Genomic DNA, 14,822 nt, shown 5'->3' on the forward strand with positions numbered 1-14,822 from the left:
CTAAAATTGTTGGATAAAGGTGGAAATTACATCAATATCTACAATCATTTTTAGCAACCTTCATTAATTTTTGAGGTGCTTGACTTGGTTTGATAAAGGACGGTGACTAGCCCAGAGTTACATAGCAGTCAGTGGCAAAATGAAGAGGGCTTTAAATCTGACAGAATTTCTCTGCAGCATTTTGGAGAGATATGGGTTTAATAATCTCCTGTGTATGACTACAGGACACAGAGAGAGTGAGATGATATAGAAGTGACAGATGATTGACTCCAACATTAAGATTTCAATTTCCTATCAAGCTTTTAACCAGGTTGATGTATCTTAAGTAAATCTGCCTTGACTCATACAATTTCCTACACTGGAAAATGCTTATTACGGAACAAACAGATTCAAGCCTTCAGTCCAGAGGAGATAGGAAAATATGAAAGATAAGGAGAAGGGGAGTTGAAAGGGCAGCCTGCAGGGCAACTGAGGAGTTCCATAGTCTCCAGCCTTTCTCAAGATGGGTAAAATCAACTGGCTTGTCCCTTTAATTTAATCCTTTATCTTTTCTGGCAAAAACAAAGGATTTGGAATAGCTTTGTTTGCATTATTATGATTAGAAAAGAAAAATTAATTGTGTACACTTATTACATTAAAAAGTGCATGTTTCATATATGTCTGTGTGGAAATATACATGGTATGAGATAAGTCAAATAGATAACATGTCAAAGATCTCATATGGAGAGAATCAATCATTAGAATAGACATTAGTATTGTAATCACATATTTGCCTAAATAGTGTAACTCAGATGTGGAAATCTCCTGAGAATACTTTTTGCGTAGGCCCCTAAACCCTTATTAAGGCTGTTTGGTTGCATTTCTCTAAACAGATCCAATTTTACTACACATTAACAAGTAATGGATGTTCTACTAAAAGTTTTGGGGATAGATAGGATACTACACAGAATTTCATGAAAAATTTCCTTTAGATTTTTCTCCCTTTTGTTCCCCAAATTTACTCTCTAGGCATCTGCTTCCACAACCTGTGTATTTGCTGCCCCGCAAATTTGATCTCCACTCATTTACTCCACAAATATACACTGAGTACCTACTAATGCGCAGCAACAGGTTTAGGCACTGAGGACAAAGCAGAAAATAATACAAAGTGCCTGCTCCCATGTACCTTTTATTCTATGAGGGGAAGATAAATACTAAATTAGTAAAAATATATAATAGGTTGAGTGGAAATAAGTGCCTTGAAAGACCTCTCCCCCCCCCCCCCCCCCGGTTTTGGCTGAGACTTAAAGGAAATAGGAAAGAGAATCATATTATTATCTAGGAGAAAAGCAGTCTAGGTAGAGGGAACAGCAAGTACAAAGGTCCTGTTCTAGGGGGAACAAGTTGACCAGAGTAGCCACAGCAGACTGGAAAAGTGAGGTAGGGAATGGAATCGCATAGCTATTGGCTATGATGGGGAAATCATGGTGGCCCTTGTAGGCCATTGTTAGTACTTTAACTTTTATTCTGAGTGAGATAGAAGGATGTGGGAGGATGTTAAGCTACAGGAGGCAGGAGTAGAAACGAAGGCTAGGTATCAGGCTACTAGGGTAGTCTAGGGCCTAGGCAGAGCTGATGGTGGGGTGGAGTGGGGCAGTAGTGGGGGTGGTGAGAAGCGATGGAAATCTCTGTATATTTTGAAGGTGAAACTGACAGGATTAACTCATGGGCTGGATGTGGGACATGAGAAAAAGGGGGGGTGGGGAGGTCAATGGTAATGGCAAGGTTTTGTCCTAAGCAATTGATGGAATGGAGTTGGTACTTATGAAAATTTAGGAGAAATATTGTCAAAAAATGGGTTTAGAGGGGAAAATGAGAAGTTGGCCTTTGGGCATAGTATAGTTAAGGTGTGCCATTTAAATACCTCACTAAGGAAAACAACTGTCTGATCGTTAGCTGACCCCACTCTCCCTCAGAAGACATTTCCCACAACGTCCATTGTTTCTTTAGTCTGGTCCTTGAACAGGTCTCATCCTCCCCCACCCAGTGTGTCAAAATGAAAACCTCCATGTGCCCTGACTGGTTTGGCTCAGTGGATAGAGCGTCGGCCTGTGGACTGAAGGGTCCCTGGTTCGATTCCGGTCAAGGGCATGTACCTTGGTTGGGGGCACATCCCCAGGAGGGGGTGTGCAGGAGGCAGCTGATCGATGTTTCTCTCTCATTGATGTTTCTAACTCTCTGTCCCTCTCCCTTCCTCTCTGTAAAAAATCAATAAAATATATTTTAAAAAAACAAACACCTCCATGTGACAAAATTAGAGATCTTCCCATGGTGCATTCTGCACTGAGAAAATAAAATATTCTCCATCTCATTACTTTATACTTGATAGTTTCTAGGCAAACAAAAAAGTTCTACTTATTGCTTGATTACCTTTAGCTGGGCACTGAATATCCTTCACATTCCCCTCTGATTTAATCCTCAGAAAACCTCATGAGGTAGATAATGCCATTCACACTGTGAGGCTTTGTGGGTTAATTAATTTGCCCAAAATTGGAGAGCCAGTACCTAAAGCCCAGGTAGTCTAAACTGAGTCATGGCTAACTTCCCAGCTGCCCATAGCATTTATAGTGGACTCACCATCAACAGTGACTTGTATCTTCTGACTAGCTGAGAGAGTTCCATTTCCTTGAATGTTGACCTTCACAATGTAATTGCCTTCATCGGTGAACTGCAGTGGGTTGATGAGCAGAGATGCATTGGGTGGCATCATGGTGAACTTGTGTTGGTATTCCAAGTCGGGAACCACAGACTTGTTCACAGAGCCCAGTAAGTATTTGGGCATCGTGTGGTGTCTCTCAAACAGCCATATGATCTGGATGTCTGATGCCGGAGTGTGGAATCCATAGTGTACAGGGAGGTAGAGGGCCTGACCCCTGATACCATGGACAGTGTATGATGGCACCACCACCTTCAGCCCCGAGCAAGCGCCTGTGACAAAGGAGAGGAAAGCAGTAAAGACTCTGAGCCACATTTCGCAATCTAAAGAGGCAGTGCAGAGAGAACCAGATTAGATGATAATTTCTTTCAAAGAAGAGCAGCTTCTAGCCACTGACTATTCTGGTACCGGTTTCCTGGAGAGGTAAATATTTGTCTCTGAAACCTTCTGCATTTGAAAAACTCCACCCCAAAACTGTGTTGATTACATGACTTCTTTACGGAAAAGCAGAAGTTACTATCTATGACTGTTAAAGAATAATGGGAAAAGGAGAACTGGGTAAGATTATTAGTTCTAAAGTCCATGAAACTTTTAAAAATTTTAAAATTGTGACTATATTAATGTCTGAGTCATAGATCCTAATCAAACTATGTGATTCGAGAAACTACTTCCTCCCAAAAATCTTCCTCCAAAATCTTCTAAAATGGCTTCGTAGTCCATTATTGGAAGTTTTTCCTTTTAGCCAAAGCCTTGCCAGATGCAAATACCCCAAGGAGAATGCCATTAAATCATTATCAGTCATGATGAGTTATTCTTGCCCAGAGGCAGGAATCTGGCTGGTGTGCTTGAGAAACAGCAAGAGGCAGGAGTAGATGGAGCACAGAGGAGAAGGAGGAGGAGGAAGAGCGTGTGGTAAAACATGAGGTCAGCAAGGTGGTCAAGGCCAGATCAGGCCAAGTTTTAGGGTCATGGAAAACACTTAGGCAATTATTCTCTGAGATAGGGATGCAACTAGAATTTTGTGAACAGAGAGAGAGAGATGATCTTTTTGTTTTTGTTTTTTGGGCGCATTTCAGCTGCTGTGAGAATAGACAAGTGTGGGCAAGAGAAGGAGTAGGAGACCACTCAGGAGGTGATTACAGTAAAGTAGGCAAGAGATGATTGTGCTGTAGACCAGAGTAATAGTAAAAGATACTGTGATAAAAGGCTGGTGGTGCTAATTTGATGACACATTGGGGGTGGGATATAAGAAACCAAGAAGAGTCAAGAATAACTCCAAGGTTGTTGACCTGATCAATTGGAAGAGTGGAGTTGTTTATTAATGGACAAGTAATAAAGTTATCATGGGAAGACTGTGAGGAGAACAGCTTTTCTAGGGGAAGATCAGGGTTCAGTTTTGGACATGTTCATTTTAGATGCCCATTAGACATCCAAGAGGGAATACTGAAAGGCTATACTAGGCACGAAAGCTGGATTAAAGTGGGTTTAAGAGGGAAGGATGGCCCTGGAGGACTTTGGGGGCATGGAGCTCTGCCAGGTGCATAGCTCTGGCTCCTGCCCTATTTGCCTGGGTTGTTTGGCCCATGTACTTCTATGTCTGCAGGTTGCTTTCTAGTTTGGGGTAGTTAGAGATTTCCCCATCTTTACCTTGTGTCATGATGCACTGTTTTATTTAGCATTTCTATGTATTTGCAATTGAGAAGAGAGTCTTCCTTAGTTTAGGCTACCATGTCGCTGAAGTCTTAATTAAAATCTCGTTGGTTCAAAGTCTTCATTTTTAAAAGTAGCAATATGGCACATTTGAAATAGTGAAGGAGGGAATGGAGGAACTTAAATATGAAGTATTTTGAACAGTAAGAGAAAAAAAGGAAAGGAAATTGGAGACAGTGAGTAAAGACAATACTTCTGGGGAGCTTTGCCGTGAAAGGGAGCAGAAAAACTTTTCTTCTATTTTTCTCAGGATGGATGCTGAACAGCATCTTTGTAGCTATAGGAACGATGCACTAGAAAGAGAAATCTTGATGAAGCAGAATACATATGGGTAATGATGGAATAAAATCTGAGGTGAGAAGAGATGGGAATTTGGGCACAAATAAATATCTTACAATTGCTATTGAAAAGAGTTTGTCCAGTTGGTGTTAGCACAGCTAAACACTAAACACTGAGAAAGAAGATTGGCTAGTTGATTATGAATGGCACCATGCAGAACAGGAAGTTAATGCTCAAAAACTGGAACTCCCCAATGGAATATAGGTTACAGATTATACAGAGCAGAAATCACAAGACACTGTGGGTTAGAGGTTCAGGGTGGTATTGGGAGCTGATTGATAATAAATCATTTCTTCAGATCTTAAGGACAGCTCTGAGGTCTGCTCTGGAATCTCTCTGTCTGGTTTTATGGAAAAGGAACGGGGCGGGGGGGTTAGGTGGGGGAGGGGGGGTTCCACCTTAGAGCTCAGGAACTGAAACATAATTTAGGTCAAGATATTAACTTTAGCTTAACATACTTTGTGACACTGGCCATTGTTTTTGGCTGCCTCAGGCGGGTAGTGACTTGTAAGGGAAAGGGTTAAGGTTTACAGGGCATCCTTTCAAGAAACTGTATAGTGCTGGGCTACCTGTTAATTCAAAATTATACATTAAATCAGGTTTCACAATTTCAATTTCCTTATATACAAAATGTTTATCTTCTTTGATTGCTTCCCCTTTTCATCCCTACTAGGAAGGGGATCTTAAAGCTTTCTCTGAGTCTTGTTATGAAAAGCCATCAATATTAGGAAGGGAAGGTATAAAGGTCAGTTACACAATGAGTTCTTTGGAGAAAGTGAAAGATGTAGGCCTGCTTCTAGGAGGTATCAAGCTCTACCGACAGTAAATTTCTCTCCCTCCCAGGGTACAGGTGGGGGCAAAGATTTCCATGGTTTTCATCTTTGGCCACCTAGTAGCAGAAAGTAATACCCTGGGGCATGCAGGGAAGTTAGAGCAAAAAACTCAGGAGGAGAAAGAGGAAGATCAGAGGAGGTTAGAGGGAGAAGGAACTCTTAGGTGCTCAATTGAAACTGACTATAGGGACTGAAAGTTAGGTGACTCTATGGGAAAAATAAACATGTGTCTTACAGTCTCCTTGGGCTCTGTGTATATTTGTGGTTGACTTATAAATTTTTTTTCCTCATGATGGGCTGTACCTGCACATTTGTTTTAGTGATTTGGTCCATAACAAAAGGGTTACAAAGGTATGAGGATTTGCTTCTGTTTTCTTTTCTGGAAAGTGCAAGAACGTTAAATTTGTAGTTGTTTCCAATTTGAATCATTAGGAAAAGAAGGAACTGGTAGCTGGAAATTCTGAAGAGGAAGCAAAGTGGATTGCAAGGAAGGAGTAATGGTTTCTGCAAGGAAATCATAAGAAAGGAAAAGGAAGATGAGAGAGTAAATCTAAGACTTGAAACCAGTGATGCCTGAGATATGTGAAGCAGAGGCTGACAGAGAGGAACAAGGCTCTTGAAGTCAATGTCCCCCAGGAATTTGGATGGGGGGCAGTACAGGAAAAAATTCATTTTGGTGTCCAGCTGGCATGGCTCAGTGGTTTAGTGTCAACCTTTGAACCAGGAGATCACAGTTTGATTCCCTGTCAGGGCACATACCCCGGTTGCAGGCTCAATCCCAGTAGGGGGTGTGCAGGAGACAGCCATCAACAATCCTTTCTCATCATTAATATGGAATTTCCATCTTTCTCTCCCTCTCCCTTCCTCTCTGAAATCAGTAAAAATATTTTAAAAAATCATTTTGGTATATGTGTCATCTGCACAAAACAACATGCGTCTACATGCCTTTCATTGAAATTGGTGAGAGGGAGCTCCTGGTAAGCAATAAACAATAAATAAAAACTAGCTTTTTAGTAGCCATTATTGTTATCTTAGGTAAGATGCAATTTCCACCATTTTTATTGGGTGGTTCTGTCTTCTGTTTTGCTGGAGTGCACATAAAAATATTTATGGTTTCATCATTCACTCCTCATCTTAGACTCCCTTATCCCACTTTCACCATGTAGTCCTAAATCCATCACCTGCTAATTGCCTCGATATAAGGGATTTCAGGAACCTATTCTCTAAATTTGAAGAGAGATTACTGTATTTGATACTTTGATAAAGTTAAAAATCCACTGAGTGTGAGGTCTTAGTAAAGGACACACACTTGGGATAAAAATGAGGATTTGTCAGTGAAATGACTTTAATAAATCTTTCTTATTCTCAACTTCAGGTTTCTCCTGTGCAAAAAGGGGGTAGTATTAGATGAAGCCTAAGGCTTCTCTTACTCTTGTTTATGTTATTGACCTTCTGAGGTGCTTTTCTCGGGGTAGCAGGTACCCTACATTTGAAGGTGAAGGTCTGTATTTAATTTCTCAGGGGCACCAAGTATTTTGAAGTATTGAGTCTCAGGTGTTAGTCCACTTAATACATTGCCAATCCCTGGATATACTTTAATAAAGTTGTGATTCTGTGTTTATTACCGAGGAATCAAGGGGAATGGTGGGAACCCACATCATTGCCTTCAGAATGCACTGGGAAGGCTGTGCGGCCACCAACATAAAACTCAGTAGTTCCCTCTGTTAGTGAGCAGTTTGGTTATTGATATGTTGGTCCCTTTAATACATTTCACAGCTCAACCTAGAAACCAGTGTCATACTGAAATGTAGACCTAGATGGCTTGAATGCAATCTGGCCAGTCTGTTCTTGTCGTTTGGGGAAGTCATTGCAAAAGTCCTTGTTCCCTTTTTCTGAAAAGGATAAGAAAGCCTTCCTTATCTACTTGTGTGTGTGTGTGTCTGTGTGTGTGGGGGGGTGGGGGGGGGCGTTGGGAGGGTTGAAGTTGGAAACGATTAACTGAGGTTGTAATATTCTGAAAATGTTCGGGCAACACTTTATAGGCAGCTGGACTAGAACAGAAAGGTTGGTGAATTTTAGATCCTGTACCAGAAACTTGAATTTTAAGTATTAAAAGACTGATTAGAGAGTCTGTGGCTAGAGTTAGGGGAAGCAAATCCTGTTTAATAAAATATTAAATATGAATATTGCAGCCCAGGTAAAAATGAAACTACATTAGCAGAAAATCATTTATATGGCACTTATTTTTTTATATTAAATAATTTATATGGACAATATTGTTTAAGGAGGGTGGCCTAGTTCTTTGGACCATTTTAGAAACTGCATCACATAATAATACCTTAAATAATCTGTCATTAATATGTGTGCATATATTCTATGCTTATCACATCAAATGATATGAAGTCATGTCGTTTGAATTTTTTCCAAGTATATGTATGACAGTGAGAGAAAGCACAGCTGTGACAATAGCTGTTTCCTTAGATTGCCCACACCATTTTTTACCAGATAAATTATATTTAGCAAGTTTTAAGAGTGTCATCAAGGAACATAATTTTTCAGTTATCTAAAATATTTTCATTTTGCAGGAAAGACATGAATCTATTGATATGATGCAGTCCTTACTTGTAGTGAACTTTGGGAAATAAACAAATAATTGAATGCTTCCCCTACATTTTAGGACTACATACTCCCTTGTATTTCCCACTACAGATGTGATGAATTCATGCTGTCAATTAGCAGTATATTAACTTTAAAAGAATTAGCTTCATTTTGAGTATTTTTCAAGTGTTCTTTTCTAGTTGTATGAGAAAACCTAAAGAACTAAAACTATTGATTTTAGAGAAAGTCAACCTTTGTGTGAACAAATAAACTTCAAAAAAATGAATGACATAAAATTGATGAAATTTTAATTTGCTTTTGATATTCCAAATATCTTGACTTAAAATTCATTTTATTATTAGATTAACTAATACTTTTTGAGTACAGAAAAGGAAAACTCTTACACTTTTTGCATATAGGGCATAGTAAATTGGAGAAACATTGCTAATACCATTAATAATCTGAAATAAAAATTATAGCAATAATTTCCCCAGTAGAGACTCCTTTAAATAGTGTAGCACTAGAATGTACAGTGTTAAGGAACACCTCAAGTCATTGTAAAATTTATCTATATTCCAGAAACAAAAGACGCCCTAGGCCAGTTTCACTGTGTTGAATATAAACATCAAACTTTCACAAAGTGACCTCTAGCTGTAGCTCAAAATAGTTGGCATTTACTTCCCCATTATCATGTATGATATTAGCAAGCATAACACAACTATTGTTGACTGAAAATAAACTCCTGCGTATTTAGAGAAAATAGGAATTATAAAGTTTTACTTTGAGTAGACTTTACAAACTACATTTTGGGCTTCCAATTTTTAAGTGGTGTTTTTTTTTTTAAAGGAAAAAAAACAGATAATTCAGTATTCCAAAAACAGAGTCTCACATTACCTATGGTCTTTACAACATACTACTAATGGAAAAAAGTAAATTTGTGTAAGAAAGTCTTACGGGATAATAATTGCTATAACTACCTATGAACTTGCTACTTCTCGAAAGTATATCTTAATTTATTTTAGTTGAATTCCTCAAGTGAAATGTCTCCAAGTTCTTCTGCAAGCCACTAACAAAAGCATTAGTTGTAAAATGACCACAGTCCCGTTGTTGTAAAATTAAAAATAAGTGGGGCACTGACACACAGGATACTTTCAAATCACACAAAAATGCACAAAGATAAAAAGCCAGTTATGTCAACTGTTTGATTTTTTTAAAATTAAAAAAGCTAAAAATCAATATAGGTTTGAATTAGAAACATACACACCCAGAAAAGTCACAACTAAGGAAAACTCAAACTGTATATTTCAAGTATGTGGGCTATATACATCATTAGGTACAAGTTTAAATAACAATATTATTTACAATGAAAACTATAATGAAATATACCAGTGAAAACAAGGCTCTGAACAATTGAAGAAGGCTAAAACTTAAATTGCTCATTTAGCTAAATTGTTCTTAACATAAAAGAAATAACCATCTTTTTAAAAATTCCTATCTGTTGAATGTAAACAAGGAACTAACCTTGACTTCTAAAACTGATAAATAGGAAGAATGAAAAAGAGAACATCTTATGAAAATAATGATGACAAACAGTGGGAATTTTGGTGAAAGATTCTTTTAAACTCTAAGGATAAAGAAACTGAGGAAAAATATTCAGGTACAGAAAAAAAAAGTTAATAGGAATAGCCACTGAGCAAAAAGAAAGGTTCAAGGCCTTTTGGAAAAATACTATTTAAAACATACTTCTCCGTACTGCGTATAAAGTATTTTTTGTCAGTTTGAACCTTATCTTTTTCCATATTTCATAAGATAGGTAATTTAAAATGAAGTAAAGCTAATGGTTTGACACATTATCTAGAAGAAGAACAGCAAAAAAAATTATCATAAATTGTTTTTGAGTTTCACTATAAGCAGTCACAAATTCATGGCCTATAAGAGTATTTGCCAAAATGAAATGTATATGTAAACTCTCTAAAAGAAAAAGAAATTCATTAGGTTTTTAGAATCTTAACTTTCTTAATGAGTGCTAGTGACAATAAGTATTGTTCTAAGAAACAATAACCATCTATTGATTGAACCTTATTTCTATTATACGTTCCTGATTCCTTGTAGAAACAAAGTGTGTTATTGTTTAAGAGGTTCTGAGCTGTTCTTCAATTATCTAAAAAATCTACAGCCTAAAACAAATATTTACCTCAAACCCACAATTTAAAAAAACCACACACAGCTAAAACACAAATCATGCAGTGGCTTACCTAAGAGAAGGAGGTATATTTTGCACTGAAAGACCCCAACGGTACTGCTGAAGGGCTCCATGAAAGCATCCTGCCCCATGTATACGGTGCCCTGTTCCTAGTGGCCACTTGGTTCATGGGCCAGCAGCTGCTGGTTTATTTGCTAGGGAAATTAGCAGTGAGGTAACAGACCCTATCCTGCCTCTTGCTTCTGTGATTTGAATACAGAATGAATGTGTATACAAAGGACACAGGGAGTGGGAACACCTGTTATATGTTCTGCAAGAATACTGGCTTATGACTTTCAGAACAGCTTCTTAGCAATTATCAGTAATTGTCAATATATTTGATAAATTATCCTTAGTTATTAATAATCACATGAAGGAAAACACCCTTTTTGGTGACTTTATTGAAAAACAGTATGCTTTCATAATGAGAGCATGTTGTGAAATAGCCTGAAAAACAAAAAGCTGCTTTCCTATCATGTAAAACTATGCTATTATTTTGAAATTAAAAATTTTCTATGAAAATTGAAGTATTTCACAGACCTGCTAACAGTCATAAATCATCATGAAGTCACTAAATAACATGTAGAAGTTATACCAAAGAATCAAAATGGGGCACCTGAAATGTCTTTAGAAATGTATTTTTCTATGTAGTATTTCCTATTACACATTTCTGCTATGATTTTGTTGAACCTATGGATTCATGTTATTTTTAAAACAAACCACAGGTGTGTTTCCAAGTAACACTGGATTATGGGCTGGTATAGTTATAATGAAAAAAAAAAAAAGCCTATGCCAACAGATAATATCTGAGGCCACATTTTCACCGCAGAAGCAGAGAGGAAGTGAACCAATGGTCCGGAGGTCTGACCACCGCTGTGGTGTCTGGGCCCCAGCTTTTCAGCCTGGCCTCGTCACTGCCATGGCAGCAGGCAGTCTGAACATTTCCGCTTAATTTACTAAGTTCTAAGTTAACCCTCATTTCATTTCATTTCTTGCAAGAAAGCTCTAGTCCAAGCCTTCCACTATATAAAATAAAAAGTATATAACCAAATGTACATCAAATGGAGCACAATTCCTTGCATAAATTATTTTTCACAATACATTTGTGAACAATAAAAGCTCGCTGAAGATGTTCAGAGATAATAATAGGAAAGGAAGAATATTCCTCAAGCATAATTAAAGGTTAAAATAAATGAGAGTTATTTTGGAATTCAAGTTTGGAAACACTTTTTGCATTAAGGCTCCCAACTCTTCCAGAAGTGCTCCTATAGGCAAAGAAAGGGAGTGCCTGTTGGAAACCAGAAGCCTCTTTGGAGGTCACTTTGTGATCTTTCCATGCTTCGGAAAAATGACAAGAGCTCCCCCCCACCCCAGGTAACTTCTGTACCACAGCTTTCTCTGTGCTTGTACATGGCTATTGCAGCACGTATCTCCTTAACCTCAATTAATTTTATGGCATGTTTATTTTCCCTCTAATACAGATCAGTCTTATTTATTTATGAATCCTTAGCACCTAGCATAGTGCTTAACTAGTATTTTTGTTAAGTTGTTCCAAATGCTCTTTAGCCCATGTCTTCTGATTCTCAGTTCATGCTTAAGAAACGTATATAAATTTTAATATTGGATTGAATAAAATACAAAATGGAAGTTATATAGATTTCACATGGACTATACCTCATATCTTTTAAATCAGTATTAATCTGCAATTGCCTTTGTTAAATAAGCTCTTTGCAGTTTCAAACCCAGTGCTGGCTCAGGATGAAATTCTTCGGTCCTACAAAAATGAGAAAAATAAAGACAATGTAGTGAGTTTTTCCTAATGTTAAATTTACTTGATTTAAAGGATTAATATTTACTGTGTTTGTTTGTTTGTTTCTTTTGGGTTATATTTAAAAATATCCGTTCTTTTCTGACATAGAGGGTAACAGAGGCTATGTACATAAATTATAAATAATATTACCAATAAATAATTGTCAAATAAATGCCAAAATTAATCATAGTTGTGATCTTCCACATCATAGCAAATATTAAAAAATAACAATACCTGTATGACACAACTCATAAAGTGCTGCTGGTGTAACTATGACAGAGCGCCCTCTAGCAGCAGGAGTAATTTCTGAATTCAGGATGTTTACACAGGAAGCCTTACAGGTAATGTTAACATATAAATCATTTCAACTGTTGTAAATTCCTACATGATTGTTAAAAATGGGTTAAAGTGTTTTATAAGAAATGTCCCACCACCAATATCTCACATTTCACTTGTAACCCACTGGGGAGCGCTGCTCTACCATTCTATTCAGGAGCCTGTTTATTGATCTTAGTTATATGTGCATTTACAATGAAAAAACTGATGAATCTAAAATAATCAGTATTCATGATGATTACATTTCAAGCAATGCAAGAAGTCACTGGTGTGTGTGTGTGTGTGTGTGTGTGTGTGTGTGTGTGTGTGTAAGAGAGAGAGAAAAGGGCTGGGGGGGAGAGAAGGTGTTTAATGGGAAGATTTTAATCAATTGTAAGTCTGGTTTTGCTTTATAAAGCAAACAGTCTGCTACATTCATTCCAAACAGCCACATTCTTTATTTACTAGTAGCATATGAATATTCTGCAATGGGAACAACTGGGAGGGAGAGGTAGTGAAATGACCAGGTTAATGTAGAACAGTGGGGACTAGGAAGAACTGGGAAAAAGGAAGCACTGTCTTATAACTAGATCCTAGGAAAGATTACAGTTTACAGGAAGAGCTGGCTGCTAGAGGAGGCCATCACACCTGCCCATGCCTGTGCTGGTGCTCACTTCTCTATAGTTACTAGTATGTCTACAATGCTGCCTCCCAGAATCCTAGGTATACTGATAACTCTGCAGCAATGTCTTCCTTCCTGGGTCCCTCTCCAGGTTATATCTTATTGATTTTTTACAGAGAGGAAGGGAGAGGGATAGACAGCTAGAAACATCGATGAGAGAGAAACATTGATCAGGTGCCTCCTGCACACCCCCTACTGGGGATGTGCCCACAACCAAGGTGCATGCCCTTGACTGGAATCAAACCTGGGACCCTTGAGTCCGCAGGCTGACTCTATATCCACTGAGCCAAACCAGTTAGGGCTAGAAATGTATCTTCTTAATCAAACCAAGATCTCAGCTTTAATTTAAGCTTCTAAAGCAGCGGTTCTCAACCTGTGGGTCGTGACCCCTTTGGGGGTCGCCTAAGACCATCGGAAAACACATATATAATTACATATTGTTTTTGTGATTAATCACTATGCTTTAATTATGTTCAATTTGTAACAATGAAATTGGGGGTCACCACAACATTAGGAACTGTATTAAAGGGTCGCAGCATTAGGAAGGTTGAGAGCCACTGTTCTAGAGGCTCCTCCCATTTGGACCATCATAAATATATCCTTATCCTATTTTACTGCTAATGCTATTGTCCCAAGTCAGATCCAATTAGCTCTTAGACTTGATGTTCCAATCTGTAAAAATGGGGTGAGCACTTCTTTAAAAAATGACTATCATCCAGCAAGCTTTCCGTGAGACTTGTTGGCAGGCCATCCATACTTCCCACTACTATGCTCTAGCTTACCACTAAACAGCCTTTAGGCAAGTGTGCGAGTCCTAAATAAGTCATACATATATTTGAAAAGTGGAAATGAAATAACATGCTTCACCTTTTAAATAATGCTCTTTAAGGCTGTAGTTTTGTTTGTTTTTTTGTCGTTAGAATGCATTATGTATAACTTAATTATTTTCTATAGTGTTAGGGTATGTTGAATTAGAAAATATAATTTAGATAGCAGCACTGATTTACTTTACATTTTTTTCAATATTACAGTCACAACCTTTGAACTTTCAGAAGCCTAAGTTATTTACTTCTTTTTAATTTATAAGAAATGAAATGTGCAGTATTAGAGTAAAACAAGGTCTTAAAAGCTTTATTGCCTTTTCAAGATCAGATACAGAAAATACTCATTTCTCCAAATTTGACTTATGGGGAGAAAAAACCCCACACTGAATTAAAAAACTTTTTTTTTATTTGGATCTGGGTGTAGATCTGCATTCTAGTCCTGGATCAATCTCTAATAAAATGTGTGCCCTCAACAGCTCATGTGGATAAATTTTCCCATCTCATAAAGAATGGATTTGAAAGATGAGAGCTGGCTGCCTATCACTGACTTTTTAAAACACAGAATCCAAAAGAGATCAATAACAAGAACAACAGCACACTTCTCAGGTGAATATAAACATTCAGGCTTGAAAACTATTGGATTTGGATCACCCCTAACGTATTCTTTTTCAACAAAATCATAATCTCCTTGAGGACACAACTGTATCTTATTAAAATGCTTTGTATCCTTCTGCCTGGTTCCCAACAATCAACAAATGTTTATAAACTGAGTTT

At 37.7% G+C, this 14,822-nt stretch overlaps 1 protein-coding gene across 1 annotated transcript in view; it reads right to left on the reverse strand.

Moving 5' to 3' along the window:
* HEPACAM2 (HEPACAM family member 2) overlaps positions 1 to 10,509 on the reverse strand; it is a gene marked incomplete at both ends in the record, with an annotated part of 37,796 nt that extends 27,287 nt beyond the window's left edge. Inside the window, 2 exons of the mRNA XM_081102121.1 lie at positions 2,617 to 2,967; positions 10,431 to 10,509. Coding sequence (XP_080958247.1) covers positions 2,617 to 2,967; positions 10,431 to 10,509 — 430 coding nt within the window. The remainder of the gene's footprint in view (positions 1 to 2,616; positions 2,968 to 10,430) is intronic.
* Positions 10,510 to 14,822: the final 4,313 nt, after the last annotated feature.

Source organism: Myotis nattereri (assembly GCF_964212035.1).
Source record: "Myotis nattereri genome assembly, chromosome: 11".
NCBI classification, from domain to species: domain Eukaryota; kingdom Metazoa; phylum Chordata; class Mammalia; order Chiroptera; family Vespertilionidae; genus Myotis; species Myotis nattereri.